The 18,195-nt window shown below is 35.6% G+C and overlaps 3 protein-coding genes across 3 annotated transcripts; 2 read left to right on the top strand and 1 right to left on the bottom strand.

The window, feature by feature from the left end:
• Window positions 1-16: 16 nt before the first annotated feature.
• On the bottom strand, window positions 17-16,099 carry LOAG_03530 (hypothetical protein; the record flags this gene model as incomplete). Its single annotated transcript, XM_020446347.1, has 38 exons — window positions 17-151; window positions 240-309; window positions 452-582; window positions 654-806; window positions 1,454-1,798; window positions 2,015-2,209; window positions 2,436-2,579; window positions 2,685-2,826; window positions 3,105-3,288; window positions 3,384-3,612; window positions 3,859-3,940; window positions 4,197-4,468; window positions 4,589-4,763; window positions 5,023-5,150; window positions 5,471-5,642; window positions 5,916-6,226; window positions 6,521-6,769; window positions 6,853-7,164; window positions 7,561-7,869; window positions 8,044-8,221; window positions 8,346-8,559; window positions 8,830-9,214; window positions 9,380-9,555; window positions 9,766-9,917; window positions 10,696-10,898; window positions 11,063-11,188; window positions 11,253-11,471; window positions 11,645-11,788; window positions 11,977-12,105; window positions 12,182-12,280; window positions 12,645-12,920; window positions 13,087-13,228; window positions 13,453-13,625; window positions 13,950-14,191; window positions 14,618-14,871; window positions 15,475-15,574; window positions 15,640-15,678; window positions 15,973-16,099. 38 exons carry the CDS (start codon window positions 16,097-16,099, stop codon window positions 17-19), a joined length of 7,116 nt encoding a protein of 2,371 aa, XP_020303293.1.
• Window positions 16,100-16,379: 280 nt separating this feature from the next.
• Window positions 16,380-17,130, top strand: LOAG_03529 (hypothetical protein; the record flags this gene model as incomplete). Its single annotated transcript, XM_003139066.1, has 3 exons — window positions 16,380-16,484; window positions 16,639-16,752; window positions 16,960-17,130. 3 exons carry the CDS (start codon window positions 16,380-16,382, stop codon window positions 17,128-17,130), a joined length of 390 nt encoding a protein of 129 aa, XP_003139114.1.
• An 83-nt stretch (window positions 17,131-17,213) lies between these two features.
• On the top strand, window positions 17,214-17,793 carry LOAG_03528 (hypothetical protein; the record flags this gene model as incomplete). Its single annotated transcript, XM_003139065.1, has 2 exons — window positions 17,214-17,311; window positions 17,541-17,793. The coding sequence occupies 2 exons, from the start codon at window positions 17,214-17,216 to the stop codon at window positions 17,791-17,793; spliced, it is 351 nt and encodes a 116-aa protein (XP_003139113.1).
• Between the last annotated feature and the right edge of the window lie 402 nt (window positions 17,794-18,195).

Raw genomic sequence — 18,195 nt, 5'->3', positions numbered from 1 at the left:
GGAAATTGAGCAAGTTTCATGTGAATTTTCTGAAATGTTCAAGATCATCAGTGAATGATTCTTCGAAATCAACAAATTCTGTGCAAGACGGACGAAATGGTACAAAACTGTGCATTATCTGAGGTGCCCTTGCTGAATTTGTCTCACTGTTCTAGAAAAGGATTCCATCTTTTTGTTTGCATGGATAAATAGAAATTCAAGGATATCTTCTAATTTACAGTATAATTGCGAATACTTACATTGGAATTCTTTCTTTCCACGCCAGTTGGCAGAGAATGAAGATTTGATGTGCTCAGGAGATGCAGAGGTCTGGAAAAACTGGAAGTCTTGAAATTTAGACTGGAATCATTCAGGATTAGTTGCTGATATGTACAGTAGCAATGGGTGCAGATTTCTAAACCAGTGTTTAGAGAACACTGTTGTTCATGTTGTTAAGAAATTGAAATATAACCTTTGTGCAAAGGGCTTTTCATATGTAATATCATTGTAATCATTGGACTGCGATTGGCGATATCCCTCCTGGCTTTTTTCTTCTGTCACCTGTATTTTGCGTGGACATACTCGCCTACGTCGATCTGACCCCTGTAGAAAAGTTGCATTTCATATAAGAATAATGCAAAAATACACTTTTAATTTGGAAAGAGCGTAGCTACTTTAGTCATCCGCATGTTACACTCAGAAGATGAATGCCGTTGTGTCGGATTGAATGTGGACACATGACTTTCACGCAAATCCGCTTTTAGTTGCCTGGTATTCGATGAACCGGAATATGTGCTTTCCACTGTATTGGACTTGTTGCGACTTAGCTGGAAAAAAATCCCAATTACAAATGAAAGGATGGAATTTGAATCCTACACTTTTCATAAAATCCTACACTTTCTCAAGGAAATAACTGGAGAGCAGATCTTTTAAACAATAATTAAATTTCTAGTTTCTGCGTGAGCCATTAATTTTTCGTTTCAACTGCTATCTTCAAATCCAATTAAAACCTAATTAAGTAATGAGGATGGTCTTCGACAGATGATCGGTTTCATGTTAAATACATCGGTCATCCATCCAATCAGTATCTTACTAGCAACTTCAGATTGTGATGAATGACACTCTCCCTACAACTGTGGAACATGCTAGCATCCAAGTCGTGTAGAGAGGAACCTTGAGAATGCTTGAATTTAGAAAATTGTAAAACCGAAGGGACCCATAAAATGATAAATGGATCAAAGTGGGTATTAAAATACCAACAATAGCGAACAACTGCTAGCTATCACCATTACTTCTGAACAAAACTTTTGAGTCTGAAAAAAGATTCTCACCCAGAACGCAAGCTGAAATTTCCTAAGTTTCACACTTGTCGATATAATTAGCAAAGATTCGCTTCTTTAATTCAAAATGATTTCAAATCAGTTGGAATCAATAAGAAGTGAGGTACTGCAGTATCATTTGTTTGATAATTCACCTCACTCTTATTTTGCAAAACGTTTGGTCCACAGTACACAGCTCGCTGTACCGTCACATCACTGTGACCATCGATATGTGTCGTCCTTGAATTTGACCTTATCACCGGGAGGAATCTCGAAAGTTTCGGCTTCCAACAATTTCGTCGCTTTCCCATAATGCGGTCAGCGGGAAATTGTCTCCGTACAATCCATAAAACAACAGCAAATACTGAGATGAAAAACATGATGCATATAATGGCGATTAGCGCCCAGACTATTTTCCATTCCAGTGAAATCGATGTTTGTTTCATCAAAAACTCATCACAACCTTTATGAGCTCCTCTGTGTCCGACACTTTTGAAAATCTGCAAAATCTGATGATCGAATATGCACTCAAGAATTCCGTTCCCATTCAATGCAACAGTGTAACATCTCTCATTTCAACAAATCATGAATGGAATTTTTATCCTAAAAAAGAAATGCTTTTTGTGCGATGTGCCGTATCATAATATCATTATCACTTCGTCGTTACCACATAAATATTTTATTTTGTCTGTAGAACCATAAGAAAGGCTGCATACTTGTTGTGATAGTAAATTTCCTCCCAATACATCAAGGCTTTGTGCCTGATTGTTTACAATAAATCGCCTGAAGCACCCGCTAAAAGCAGCTGCGTAATCTGCAGTATTGTGACCCAAAGACAAAGACAACAAGGAACTCGAAATTAGAGTCGGTAGTTGCTCCTCAGATCGAATTTCTTTCCCATATCCATCGATCTGAAATTTCGAAATTCAAGCAAAATTCAAGAAAACATTAATTTAAAAAATGGACCAGTGTAAATACAAATATCCGACCGCTGTGACAAAGATTCTGCGGTAAAGATTTTTGATAATTTTAAGAAAACATAAAAAGTCAATCTAGGTTGTACCAATGCTGACTTGCTCTAATAGTAAGTGGTGTAGTCACGAAAATTGACTGCCTTTCAAAAAAAATCCAAATAACCTCGATTCTGAAAACTTTCTGATCCTCGCTTATCTGTAAGCTAAGACGATGCCACTCAGTATCATCAAGATTGCTTGCAATGTGTACTTTTATTGACTGTGCGCCCCGCATCTTCGTAATCATGTAAGCTGATCCGTTAATGAGCTGAAGTAATTTACCATTATTGAATTTGAATGTCAGTTTTTCCAAAAAGTTTTCCAAATTTCGAAAAATTATAGACTTTAACCCGCTAAAACCTCAATACCTTACTATAGTTTTACCAAATTTCTTCACCTCAATTTTGCTGTATCTCATCTCTTCAACTATAGCAAAAATGATGGTATTCTTGAGGGCAGTCTTGAAGTCAAGTTCCATCCACTGTGCAGGGATGTCATCCAGTATGTCGCTTTCTCTAAAAAAAAAGAAAGAAAAAACTTATCAATGATTTTAGTAAGAAACATTGCAGATAAGTCAAAGCAAAAGATTATAATGAATCTCTCCGTTATGCACTCATGTTAAACATCATCAGTATTGGAAACCATTATCGACAATCTTCTTTAGTCAACTTACTTTTCCAATTGTTGATTCTAAAGTCTTGAAATTCTCGTTCCGAGATCTCGCAAAAGATGATGTCATTTACAATATTGCAACTCTTTCGGTATTTTGAAAAAATAGCATTGAGAAGCTTACATTTCTGATTCTTCACACGGGATCTCCCGCAATTGCTCTTTCTCATCATCGATGACACTGTGCCTATGCTCTTCAGATGATATTTGCGTAGAGGTGTTGCACTTTGCAAGCTCAATTTTCTCTATCATGTACATGGATAATTGGAAAACGATTTCACCACTTTTAACATGCCATGGCTCTACTGCTAAAAATTTGCCACTTTTAACTTTACAAAACATATAAAATGCGACATTTTGAAGGGAGTTCTCTGACCGTGTATGTTATTATTTAATAATTAACCCTTATGACAATCCAACGCATCGAAACCATCTGCACAGATGCATTTCCTATCGTTCTCGTCAGTGATACAAACACCACCAGAACACATATCGATGTCACCATCATCTACACATGTTTTCCAGTTATCTTTGTCAATTACATTTTGCTCCAGGAAACCGAGAACATTATCAATTTCATGCTCGTTAATTATAATTTGACGCATACAACCCTCAAAATTGGCAGTACTGCTCTGGAACACATGAATCTATAGGTACATGATTTGAAGCGCAAATTTTATATATCTCATACATTAGCTCTGGAATTTTTCTTAGAACTGTGTTACAATTATTATATATAGGAGAGGTAAGGGAGCATTTCAAAAGCTCTGAAATTACTCATAATATTTATTCCGATTTTCCTTTCATGAAACATTGGAAAGTCTTAGCAACAGTAGCCTTTATGAAATACAGCTTTTTAGCTGCACTAAAAGATGAACCTGTTCAGCAGTAATAGCGGAAGTAACGGAATTTTTCACTCCACCAATATACACAATTTGCTCTCCAACGGTTGTTAGAATGCTAAAAATTGCTGACCATTATAAAATGTAGCGGAAGCTCACGTTAATCAGAAATGCTTAATCACTAGAAATCTAACGACTAATTTTCCAATCAATTTCAACCTCCCTGAATGTTAGGGAATAAGATAGAAGAAATCATCGAACCTTTAAAAGTTCAGAAATAGCAATAAAAACTATCCCTTTTTTCATCAAACTCATTCCCTACAAAATGATGTAGCAAATTTTAAGTTTATTAGAAAACGAAATTTAATACAGACTCGAAATTATTTGCTGCAGCAACACAGCGAGAACTTTTGCATGGTTCACAGAAACCATCTTCGTCGCAGTGCTCAACTGTCAACTTCACCCTTCGATGTTTGTATCGGAAACGAATCATTCTCCACTTTCCATCATTTACTTTCTCTTCCACCAATAATTCATTCTTCTGGCTTGAATTGCCACTTAGATGTATCTGGCCATTTCGTAGTGCCAATGTGAAATCAGGCTCTCTGAATTCGGCTACTGGGTAAGAACTCAACAATAAGCCGGACTGAAATGTAACTAAAGTGTAAAAAAAGTGTAGGGTGGCGAAATGTCTGTAATATTTGTATTATTTTTATGGACGATAGTGTGAATAGTAAGCTTTCAATCTACTGGAGAGAAATTCCACCGGATTCAGAGTCCTGAATTCTTGTGTCAACATAAAAATTTCTTGATGAAGTGGGAATTGCAATAATGATGAGAAACCATCGAAACAACGAATTTTTAAATGACAATAGCGCCCACTATAACCATCATCACATTCGCATAAACGTTGTCCATTATCCTGTTTAACGCACGTTCCCCTGCAAAAGGTTATTTTATACAATTCATATAAAATCATCTGCACAAGGTTAAAGGTAAGATGTTAGAATTCAAACTGATGGGTAGAACTGACTACCGTTACACCGAAAATAGCTCCAACCTGACAATATAGTCGTTAAATACTGCAAAATCGCAAATCTCAGAAAAAAAAAAGGATACTTATTTGAATTAATCGACCATCTCATTTTTATTGCGAAATGTCTACGGTAAATTGCTGCATTAATTCAAGGATGACAAAACCTGTGACAACGATCACAAATGTTGTTATCGGAATTTTTACAGTATATCGGACTCTTTGCAGCATTGTCATCACATGCGCAAACAAACGAACCAAATACATTTAAACACTTTCCATTCCCACAAATATTCTGCAGTTTAATCTCATTCGATTCATAAAAGGCAAAAGGCGTTACGATTGCGGGAATCTCTGAGGACTCAAGAAATACACCAAACATGTTGTCAGAAAATTATTTTTTAGTTCATTTTAAAGCATATTATACCCATGGAAGTTACTGAAAGATTTGTTGGCACTTCTAGTGATAATCACGGAGAGCATTGTTCAATAATGTAATCGTACCACAATTTGTTTCGCTTTTTTTGATTCATTATTGGAATGGTTTTGAAGTAAATAGAATCAATAATTTAATTAGAAAATAGTAAACTATGAGACAAGTGAAAAAAGATTTACCTTATCCTCACATTCATCGATATCATTCTCGCAGAATTTTCCGGTATAACCGTTAATACATAGACATGTTCCTGTACGTGCCTGACAAGTACCACCATTTCGGCATTTTCCATTTCCCTCACAAACTTGATTTTCATTACCATTACATACCACATCATTCTCGCATATGCAGCTATGATGTAAAATTAGGATGATACTTTGATGAACAAAGGAATACATATGCGCTGAAGATTCTAAGTGATGAGGATAGGAATAGACATCAGATATGCTGGATGTCATATACCTGTTCTTCAAAATTAACCATCCGATTAACTTCAAAAACTTTTGAAATCAATATGGTTTTATTCATATCTCAAAATAGTTATAAAGAACTTTTCTTAATATTCAAAGACTCTATAAAAATGCAGTTATAATTCTATTTATAATTAATGAGGGGAAAACTAACTTTATATGGTTAATAACAACTGGAACAATAAAACTTGTTTTATAGCCAATCATTTCGAATAATTCTCCATTCTTTGTTATATTCTGGGAACATTTGCTACCGTACACGCATTGTTCAGGAGTAAGAGTACATATGTCCAATGCAAGTTGTTTGAGATGCACGTTCTTAGAAATCAACTTCTCAGCGAAAAATTCTTGCAACAATTTCAAAGCATTGTCTTTGCTTGTTGGTACCAAATCTTGATCCAGAACTGCTACGAAAACACGGAAAAAATCAACTTCTAAATGTTGCAGACCGAGAAGTTGGAGCATCTATAAAGAGCGGGATAATCTGCATATTGAGCAATCTACTATATTTCCCAAGGTAATGTAGCAGTCTACTATTATTACCTTTTAAATCCTAAGATACCATGCAAAATAAAGCAAAAAATGCAGAAGACAATCGAGGAAATTAATTAGTAGAGTTTAATAAAACTGAAAGGAAAAACGAAAAAAGTTACTGCTCGAAAAATAACAAACCAAATGTTGATAGAAGAAATCTGATTATAAAAAGTATGCAAAATGCTCTCTTAAGTGCTTTGAAACATTTTGTTAGCTATATCTCACCGTATCCGGAAATGCATCTTCGAATGCAGAAAAACTATCAGCTATACTCCCTTCAGCACCCCATAATTCTACAATTACACCGAAATCACTGAGTAACGATCTTGGAGCGATATCTCGCCGCATTCGTAAATGTATTGGAAATGTTACATTTGTATTACGGTTGGAAGCTTCCACCAATAATGGAGTACTGAGAAAGTACTCTGCTTTTAGCAAACTTGCTGGCAGTTTCAACACGCAACTGCTTGATATCTGTAAACACTCTTATCAGATGTTATCAGATGACTTTTAATTTTTATGGATTTTTGCTTACTGGAAATATTTCTAGAACGTACATTAAAATCTTGTGAAATATGGGACAGTCGGCAACTGTATACGCCAACTTGGTCTGCATCAACTGGAAATGTATGCAGGATAATCATATCCGGAATTTCGCCCAAATATCCCAAATTTATTGTTCGTGGCACTGGTTCTGGTGCATTATCATCCTGATCATCAACGTAGATTCGTAAATGAAAAGTTGCGTGAAGTGGAGGGACGACGTCCAGAGCACTGACAGTTATCGGTACAACATAAAGCGAACGTTTTTCACGATCCAGAACATCAGAGCTAGACATTATGCCAGTGGTATCATTGATTAAAAATATCTGTAAACAAATCCTCAACTGTAATATAAATTAAGGAAAATCCTACAAATGAGCCAAAATTGTCATTTTACTGCAACATTAATTCATGGCACCTCTTTCACTCATTGGAACTTTTTGCATTAAGATCATATAAAAAATAATTCCATTACAAATTGCAGCGGCAATGAAATTGATCTTCAATCTATGTTGAATATAGAACATTTGCAAGATAGGAGTATCCCCATCAAATTTAACAAGCGTACCATATTTCCTGATGGTTGTTTTACGACATTATTACTCTTCTAATTATTTCTTTTTTAGGCATAAAAACAACAGCTTTTAATGAACCTATCTAGAAAGACTGAAAACTTCACCATGATTCAAAATATTAATAAACATATTACGTCTATCAATAACCTGAGATAGATCTCTGTCAGCAATTCGGTACTTGAACGACGGTTGTTTTTCCAAAATATCACTGTCGGCCATATGTACCTTCATTATTGTTGTACGTATCGGTGAATTCTCCAAAATATAGCCGATAGAAGCCGCAGAATCCAATGAAGGTTCATTATCATTCACATCATTCACTGTTATCGTAACTAAGGATCGAGAACGTATGACACCATTCTCGATAAGGGCAATTTGAAAACGATAATCAGCTTTTTTTTTATAATCCACTGGACCGCATAAATGAATGTTACCGGGATCAACAATGCAGAAGGGCTGCAAAAACTTTCATTTCCCTCCCGTTATCAGTTTTCAAGCAAGTTTTAACAAAGTTTATTTTCTGCATACTATCAATTATTTTAAAATATCCTATTAATAATCCATATTTTAAACAATAAATCTGATTTTGAATCTTGCACTGACAAAATAATAATGGAGCACGAAAGTTACCTGTTCAATATTATATCCAATTCCTTCTTCAATAATATCAAGGCGACATTTTCGTGGGAGATGATCAAAAATAACGAAACTTTCTGAGCTATCAGTATCCTCGGATAATGAAAATTCGTAGTGAGGCAGTAATATTGGCAGTGCTTCCGCATCCTTTCGTTCGATGTACACTTTACAACTATAATGGATTGTGCAGAAAACCCAAAACGGAATATTTAAAAACTGAAATGAAATCAAACGGATCATTTGTAGGATTTAAATGATGATCCGAGTAATTTCCTTGAAAATTTCCAGCAACTAACACATTTGGTTTAAAATCTGCATTTCGCGAAAGTTGGCCAGTTGCAACGACCTGCAACATTATAATTCCAGTAGTCCCGTTCCAAGTTTCCTTCACATATATTTCTCCTGTACGATCATTTATAGCAACCAGATTATTTGAAGCCATACGATATAAAATTCTATTGTAATGATTTCCTTTCAGATGAATCGCTTCCACTCTGCCAATTATGGTGCCTAAACAAAATTTGCTAACTCATTTAGAGTTATCTTCACAATTTGGTGATTTTATGATGCAAAATAAATTTAAATTCTGTTCCCCGCTGCAATCGCTTCACTACAATAAGAATGACAACTGTGTTTCATTATTAATACAATCTTGGTTTAAACAAATAGTTGCTTGTATTTTTTAAAATCTGCATTTCGCGAAAGTTGGCCAGTTCCAACGATCTGTACCATTATAGTTCTAGTAGTCTTGTTCCAAGTTTCCTTCACATATTCAGATACCTTTCAGAACCGAAGCGCTAATCTCGAAGTTCCGTTCTGTTTCTGGAAAATATAACTCAGATTCGCCATCTTGCTTCACGAAAATTTCAACTTGCAGAACACCAGAATATGTTCCATTTCGTGAACTTTCTGGGGCCAATTTTGAATATTCCAGACTTGCGGTTCTGGGATTACTGGCCAGTACGCGGAATACATATTCACTAGCTGTTTCATAACGAAATTGAGAGGACACATATAATGTGCCAGTAGTATCATTTATAGCAAAAGGTAATTCTCCAACAGAATCCGAAAGCAGGTGGTAAACGATAAGAGCGTTTGGCTCTGAATCTATGTCAAAAGCAGAAAGATGCGCAATTGCAGTACCTACCGGCGAATTTGCCGATACCTGAAACGATTGCTGATTATAAACTATTCGCACAACCAAGCAGAATGTGCTATGAACCACGATAATACTCAAGACAATTCACGATTTTCTAAAGAAAAGCAACGTTAAAGAATGGCATTATTGAGTGATTGGACATCAAATAATGTATAGGAAATATAGAAGTACCGTATACTGCACATAATGATTTTCAAATTCGGGCACATTATCGTTTTCATCCAGCACTTCAATAGTGACTTCTGCTGTATCGTTGAGCGCAGGGAAACCGGAATCTATTGCCATTATTAAAAAGTGGTAACTACTGATTTCCTCGAAATCCACGTATCCTGTTGTCAATATAATTCCTAAACCTTCCCATGGATATAATCTTTTGGATATAATCTCTAAGCATTAATTCTAACATATAAAATCTAGAGTTGACCCTACGCAGTTGGAAGACAATTTCATATGCTTCAAGAATGTATCTTGGACACTACTTTTGTCACTATTAATTTGGTGTTAATTAGATTAAGTAGAACATCAACTGAAAATCATAAACAAGTTGGAAATAAAACCTGTTGTTGGCTCAATTGTAAACGGTAAACGGTCAGTATCATAAATTATATGATAAGTTAAAAGACCGTTAAGACCTATGTCAGGATCTTTCGCCATGACCATACCAATCGCTGTGTGCAAACGGCAGTTTTCTTGAATCGAAATGTTGTATCTGAAATAACTTGATCGGTTCAGACCCTTATCAGTGTTATAATTTCAATGTTTAGGAATAAAGAATCGGATTTAATTGCTGTAACTTCTAATCGTGATAAGTCGTGCAGCCAATGCATATCATTCACAAGAAAAAGTTGTTATTGACATATAATTACTTGAAAACAGACCACCAACTCATTTATATAATATCACTGCGCTACCCGTTAATAATCGGAATGTGGAAAAGTCCCACAAGCCTCACAGAAGAGTTGATTGTTAGAAATTAACGCTGAAATCGTGAATGGAAACAAAGGATCAGTAACCCCCTTTGTTGAAAATTGACATTGCTGCATTGTAGATACGATTTATTGCAGAATTTAAATAGGTGTGCATTCATCGTTTTACGTGCGCGCTAACAAAGGCGCTAAATCTAGTAATCTTGGAATCGTAATAGGGTCCTACCACTCGAGAACGCGAAGGATCCTGAGCAGCAGAATTACTTTAAAAATGTGTTTGAAATGGGTTTGTTGATCGGAATATTGGGTGTCACTTCTTTTTTTATTGATATCGTCATTGAATTTGCCTTATTGATATTGTACTTGATGATTTCGATGCTACATTAAGCAACTTATCGGAGTAAAAGTCTAATTACCCAATTTTAAGGTTTCATTATCCAATTATGACAAGTAAAGAGAATTAAGGAAATCGAAAGGAAAAAACGAAGCAAAGAAGCAGAATTAACCCTCAGCCATCGTTGCGATAAGAAAACGTTGATGAGAATAACTTCTAATAATTACCTTTTAAATGAAAACTGTGGGCGGTTAATGTTTGGCTTAATAAATTCAATGGAAATGATAGTCTTCATAGGATCGTTCTTATTATTAGTTGCAACAGAGAAGATAATCTTGTGTCCCAATATAGCTTCCGGAAATGTAGCGTTTGTGAACAGATACCCATCCTGATCCACCATAAATCGGCTATCATTCACTACGGCAATTGTCTTAAGTTTTTAAAAGTAAATAGCTTATTAAAGGAGTAATAAAATTCGGAAAAGGAACAATAGAATCCGGAACTGAATAAATAGTGGAGAAATCTAAAGCGAAATCCCTTCAATAGAATATTAAAATTTTCTTTAGATATGGAAAATTTGGGAAATCAACTAACATTATGCAACGGCAAATGACCAATTGCTGTATCGGGGTCAGTATCGGGAGGAAGGGCAAACTCGTAGTAAGGCTGCTTTGTTTCGTTGCTTTCAGCAGATTCGATGATGTAAATATAGAGATTGACCTGGAACAGTTCATTCTCAGTTAATCATTCGATCATTTCAAACAAGAAAAATGACATCACTTACATCACTGTTCATTGATGGAAATCCCTGATCACTAGCAAAACCTTTACATTCCACGGTATTATTTACGTATTGCTCTAAGGCAGTTATTGGAAAAATGCGTCCGCTAGACGGCTCAATCATAAACAAATCACTGTCGCATCGTAAATCGTAGCGAACTTGTCCATTTAATCCATCATCCTCATCAAATGCCAAAATTCGCCCAATCTCAGCAAAGATTTCCTGCAAACTTTTGGAATGAAGACGTTCTTTTTTGAATTTATAAAAGTCTTTATCGATATGAAGTTCCGAAATCAGTCACAAATTTTATTTTTAATTTTATATATCCTTCATAGGCTCTGTTATAGTTTAAGTAAGAATTGGTATAAGAAAAGTTTCAATTTTGCATATCTTACTAAATCGGCTGCAACCAAAAATTTATAAAATGAATCGTTGAACGTAGGAGCATTATCATTAATGTCTTGTATAGTGATAGTTAGTGATGTCCGTACTTCCCATAGGCCATCCCACGCTTTCACTTTTATCGAGTATTCATTTCTCTGTAAAATATTTCGAAATTTCAGTGTCTCACAACAAAGCGGAAAATTTTCAACCGATGCCTTAACTGTGATAATAAGCACGTTTTTCTTCTTTGTTCAATATCTTACTCACCCGATGATTCTGTTTAGGGAGGCACCAATATTTTTTATACTTACTACAAACAAAAGGAAAATGTTCTGTTTCATACTTCTTCTCGATCAACTTCTTTTGCCAGACTAATCCAACCAGTTTGTTGATCAATCAAGAAGTTATCAGCATAGTTACCTTCCAAACCATAAATAAGAGTACTATTCACATCAGCATCATAAATTGTTACCTGAATAATAGATTTTCGATGATAATGTGAATGTCAAATAAACAGGGTTGCAGTAAATATGATTAAATACCTTCACCTGAAGTACTGGTGTCCCCAAAGGACTGTTTTCTGCAATTATACCGTGAAATAAATTTGAAAAACGCGGCGGGTTGTCGTTCTTATCCAGTACTTCAATCTAATAATAGAAATTAAAGCCAATTAATGCTAAATATTTATTCAATCGTTCAGCACTTGTTTGTATTTTACTCATTTAATTACTGCTAAGAATATGATAGCATAAAATGATTAGTGATTTAGAATGACAATCTATGCAGAAGGCATGAGTCATAATTTAGACTGAATCATTATGATCGATTTTGAAAAAAGTATTTGAAAAACTTGATCAATTTAATAAACAGCAAAACAGTTGCTGTAAAATGCCACGGAATCGGATTATAAACTGTGGTCAGAGATGGTCAATCGGACAGTCAACCGACCACTAAATTAATTAACTGACCATCTATTCATTTAATCTGCAAATTCATAAAATTAAGTAAAACCTTCACAACCACCGCCTCTGACAATTGTGGATTACCATGATCTTTTGCAATAACATGTAAATGATATTCCCTTAAATATTCGGCATCCAAACCAGAAACAGTAAAAATTTCTCCCGATTCTTTATTGATTTTGAAGTGTTTCCATCCATCCGAAGCACTTGTCATCAAACTATATGAAATTTCCCCATTCATTCCGGTATCAGAATCTCGAGCGGTAACTTTTATTATAAATTCATTGCTATCACCGTTTTCTGCTACTGAAGCAGAATAAAAAGCCTGAAAAAAAAACTTCTCTTCCGTTTTTCTTCAAATTCGAAAGTAAATGCTTGTACAAAAAGAGAAGTGATCATAGACTCTTGCATGATCCATGTCTACAACATATTCATGGGAAGCAGTATTTGTCTATTCCCTGGTTTCAAATAAAAATGAGATAAGTGAAAACCTTCTCAAAGAAAGGCTTATTGTCATTGATGTCCACAACATTCACAATACAGTTTGCATATGAAACCATCGGTTGAGCATGTTGGTCAATAGCAGCAATCCACAATTCGTACTGCTTTCGATATTCATGATCTACTCGACTCCTTAAACTTCATTCAAAGGTGTTTTTAAAATAAATTTGTCCACCGAACATCAATTTATAAATACGGTACATAAAAAATGATTTGGTCCCAGTCATAAATTCATAGCTATCTTGATTAACTATGTGAACAAAAAAATTGGGAACTGTTTTTTAAGAGTTAAAACTTGTTCAATGGAGTAAAAAATAGCCTTATTTAGGAATAATCTGTAAATCCAAAAGGCATACGTTGTATACAATTCTCCAGAATTAGGATTAAGATAAAAATGACGATGGGGGTCACCACTAAAAATAGAAAATAATATTCCCCGACTGGATGCATTAACCGACTGAGCGACAAATTTTGTTACCAGCATATCTGGATCATGTTCTACAACTAGGAATTCCCGCTGTGAGCGCTTCTGGAAATTTATAGAAATAGGTGAAAGCAATAAAGTCGAGTTTAAAATAATAAAATTCACATAAACTTTAATAATAAACAATAAATCATCTTTCAAAATGAGAAACTCATGGAAGAGACTATCAGAATTCCGCGACGCTTTAATATGAGTGAATAAACCTTGATGAATAAATGGAGTATGCTGAATTTGTTATAATTCCCAAAAAATGCTGAAGCAATGCGCAAAGCAAAGGCAAACCAGAGAAAAAGATAAGCACACAAGAAAGATTCATGGTTTACACCGGATAAGAATTTTCGTGAACATCTCGTGAAACTAACAGACTACCTCAAAAACAGGAAATCTCATGGCTTCCGACACGTAAAACGCCAATACAACGGAAGAGTTTAAGTTTCCATTATCATAAACTATTGCAGTGATTGAATAATCTTGTTTGAGGAGTTTTCGTGTAGCAGTGATGACACCACTTTGGTTGATTTGGAAATATGACACATCCGGACCACTAATATTGTAGTATAGGGCATCATTTTCATCCGGGTCATGTGCCGATAATACGTATACTACATCATCTAAAATGATGAAATGATTTGTCTCAGAGGACAACATTATTTTATAAACCTCAGACTCCAGTTTCGATTTAGAATTTCTGCAACAAGTTTCCAAAATCTCAAATTGAAGCATTGGTGGGTCCAGAAATAGCAATACTCTATCTTTTCCTTAAATTTCTTTTCTCTTCTTTTTTCTCTTACCCTAATCAAATACTGTTTTTGCATCGGTACATTTAAAAATTTCTGAACAGTATTACAAAAATTTTTTGTCCTATGTCGGGACCCGGATAACTGGACTGATTCTGCTGCTGATCAGTCCAAGGTAATGGTGATTTGAGTAGAATTGTTACATCAATCCATCATTTCTTTATTAAATTTATTTGAAAATCGCAATATTTCTCGTAATGACTGTTTAATTATAAATTAATAAAAACCATTTCAAGATACCTTTTTCAACACTGTTTGGGATGAAGACATCAAGTTGTTCATTCAGGATGATAGGTATATTATCATTCTGATCCAGAACTCGAATCTGTATTAATGCAGTACTTGAATGTTCTACAAATTTCCCATTATCATGAGCTGCTACCTTCAGGATCCACTCCGATTGAGATTCGCGATCCAGTACTTCCAGTCTTCCTATACATCCTGTTGTTGAGTTGATGAAGAATGGTAAGAAGTCATCGTTATCAAGGCTGTACCTATAATAAGAAAACCAAGTTTAAATGTAAATTAAATTTACATCCTTTTTTTGATTGCTTCGACTTATCTGAATGAACTTCAAGGAAGAAAGTGAATTTGATGCTATAAAAGAAGAAACTGTTAAAAATAAATTGAATGACAACGCAACAAAAATCTGACTATATATCTTATAGATAAATAAGTGACAAGTGATGTGGCAACATGAGGTAGTCGCAGAGGGAATTTAATTTGAAACATAGTTAATATTGAAGTAAAGCGAGAAAAGTGTAGTATTTTTGAAAATATTATATTCTTTTGAAATAGTTTTATGTCCTATGCCTTCTCTCAGGATGTCGCGAATTCGGAATTCGCGAAACTCCAACTAAATTCCAAACAAACAAATAATCAAATAAATTCCTCATTACTAATTCCACATTCCTCAGATTTATTTCCCATCTTTGTATTGTTAGCTGAATTCACACCTTTGTATTCACATAAATAAATTCCTCATTCTACATTCCTTAGATTTATTTCCCATCTTTGTATTGTTAGCTAAATCCACACCCTTGTATTCACATAAATAACCAAATAATCAAATAAATTCCTCATTCTATACAGGATACCTTTGTCGCAGGGCAGAAGCTTGTGTGCTCTTACGAGGTTGCAAGCTATGCTGGTGGTGGCATCTGCCTCCGTAGGATTCCCATGCCAGACAGGTCTCAACTGAAAGGGTCAAACAAAGTGCACCCACGAGCAGGATTGGCTTATTGGTCTAACAAAAGACAAACTCCCTGAGGACTTCCTGTCACCACCAAGCTCGCTAGGCCCTAGAAGATGAACCTTAGAAGTAAGGGATGGATGGGGCCAGTTCCGCCCACACTATGCCTAATCTAAAAAAAATCCTCTGGGCGTACTCGACGGATACATCCATTTTTGTAAATCCCTATATCAACAGGTGAGAAACAAAACGACAGGCGATAAGATGGACTGAAAGCTGCAGACCCAGTCTACATGGAGACAACTTAGCCTCGGAGATGACAGTTTTGTTTAGATACGCCTTGAATGACCAAACAGCCTCTTTCTGATGTAGTTGAACAACGACAAAAAACAAAGACATACACCTGCCTCCAAAGGTATGTTCAGATTGACATTCGCATTTGAAATATCAGAACCACACTTGATAATGCGAATAGTGGACGCCTGCGCGTCGTTCAGCTCTAATTTCCACGAACTATCACGACTCAACATCGATATTGCTGCTCTCAGTGGGATTCGTCTCCATGAAGACGGCAGCCACAAACAATATGTTGCCTATTAATAGTAGTACTCTACTATTGGTCAGGTGAACCGAAATCGAAAGCCACCTTTCAGGAGTTCGCTTCATAGTTTCACTTCAAACTACATCGCCTCCAAATTTAAAAATTTCCCGACAGTTCATTCCGATCGCATTATTTTCATACGATTCTTACTACACAACAAGCAACAAGTTCTCTCCAGCGTGTATATTTTAACTCTGTAAGCTGATCCTATGGAAAAAGATTCTATACTGAGAATTGAAAGAACTCCGATGCCTGAAAAGGTATTAGGCAAGCATGGTATTGGAAACTGCAACGATAGGATGGCTTCTGTTGAAGTTTTTTGCAGAGCAGCAACTCACTATCACGAATACTATCTTTTGGCAGAGAGACAGTTTGAAGACAACCTGTATGCATCCTCGATTCAAGCACTGGCATCTCATTGATTGTGTTTTAGTGCGATGCCTAGATTTGAGTGTCTTATATTTTTAGAGAAACGTTCACGACGTTTGTCACGCTCATGTGATGTCTAGCCAGAATGTTAAACAGGCCATCGCTTTGTGCGATTTAAACTCAACCTCCGCTTTAAATCCAAACCTGAGAGAGGTAAGATCCCATGAAGAAGGCTCAAAGTTAATCTCCAAACACCTTCAGTTAGAAATAGCTTCCAAATAAATCTTCAAACCAAACTTCAAGATCACTCCACAGATTCCTCTGCGGAAGCGCTTTGGCAACATATTAAAACCTCTCTCAGGGGATTCTATTTCATAATCTTTTGGGGATTCTATTTCATAATCCTTCTATTTTTCATAGGGGATTCTATTTCATAATCCCATAATCTTTTGCGAATCTTTGGGATTCTCCTCCATGAAAAACAAGGAGCGGTCTGACGAAAATAATCAAGAGATCCATAAATTATTGACAAAGAAGAAAACTACTCACCAAGCACACCTCGCTCAGCCACCTTGCTCTGAAGAAAAATAGCTTTTCGCTTTGCAGAAAGCTTCAACAAAAACTTCAGACATATAAAACAAGTGGTGGGTCAACCTGACAGAAAAGATTTAACCATGCGTAGATTCTATGAGGCTCTGAAAGCAATGTACGGATTCACAGATGCGCCCAAAGCTTCTACAGTAGAAGTTCTCTACCAACCTGTATTTGGGAAGTCCTCCATCACCTCCAAATCGCCATAGGTAAATTAGAGCTCAGTCAGTCTAACAGTTCAATTATCTGTGAAACATCATTTCCTCGGACAATAAGATTGAAGAGATGGAAAATAGGCTAGCAAAGACATACAGCTTCCGGAAAGCTCCATAATAGAGTCTAGTGCAATAAACATGAAGAAAAATACAAACATTAGTGTTTGTAAAGCCTCATACTATTTGTTTTCATAGGTCATCTACCGCTACTACCTACGATTCGTCAGACGTTTCCACAGTACTGTCTCCGTACAGTCCTAAACATCTAACTATTGTCCTCGAACAGATAAGGGTGACCAATATTGAGGCCATACTACTGACAATGCAGTTGGTTGGATCCTCGGCTGGATACATTTCCAGGATGGAGGATCACCATCTTAAGATTGTGCTGTATGGTATTCATTATCATTTTCCTCAAGAGAAGAGCTCCAAAGAGAAAAATCATTGAAATAGTACCTTAGCCTTGGCCATATAGACTACATTAATAGTTAATCTGGCCTCAAATCGGGAGAGATGGAGACACATCATCTGTCGCGAATTTCGAATATCGCGAAGCTCCAAATAAAATAAAATGATAAAATAAACCAATGTACAAATCAATCACACAAATTGTAACAATGTCATGAATCATTCAACCAATTTTACATTCCTCAAATTCATTGTCTCATGCGTTTTTCTTGTTCATCCTTTCCTTTATGGCAAAAAAGTCAATTCCTATGCTAAATTTCTTATCCGAGAACCAATTTTAATTGCAATGTTTAATGTTGCAAATAGAGTCCTTTGTCGTAATCGGATTTTGACAGTTTTCTTATCCAAAGGAAATCTGATGTAATGTTTGTTATAAACCACT

This window comes from Loa loa (genome assembly GCF_000183805.2).
Source record: "Loa loa unplaced genomic scaffold supercont3.86, whole genome shotgun sequence".
In the NCBI taxonomy this organism is placed as follows: Eukaryota; Metazoa; Nematoda; class Chromadorea; order Rhabditida; family Onchocercidae; genus Loa; species Loa loa.
This window is presented reverse-complemented; position numbering and strand designations above follow the sequence as displayed.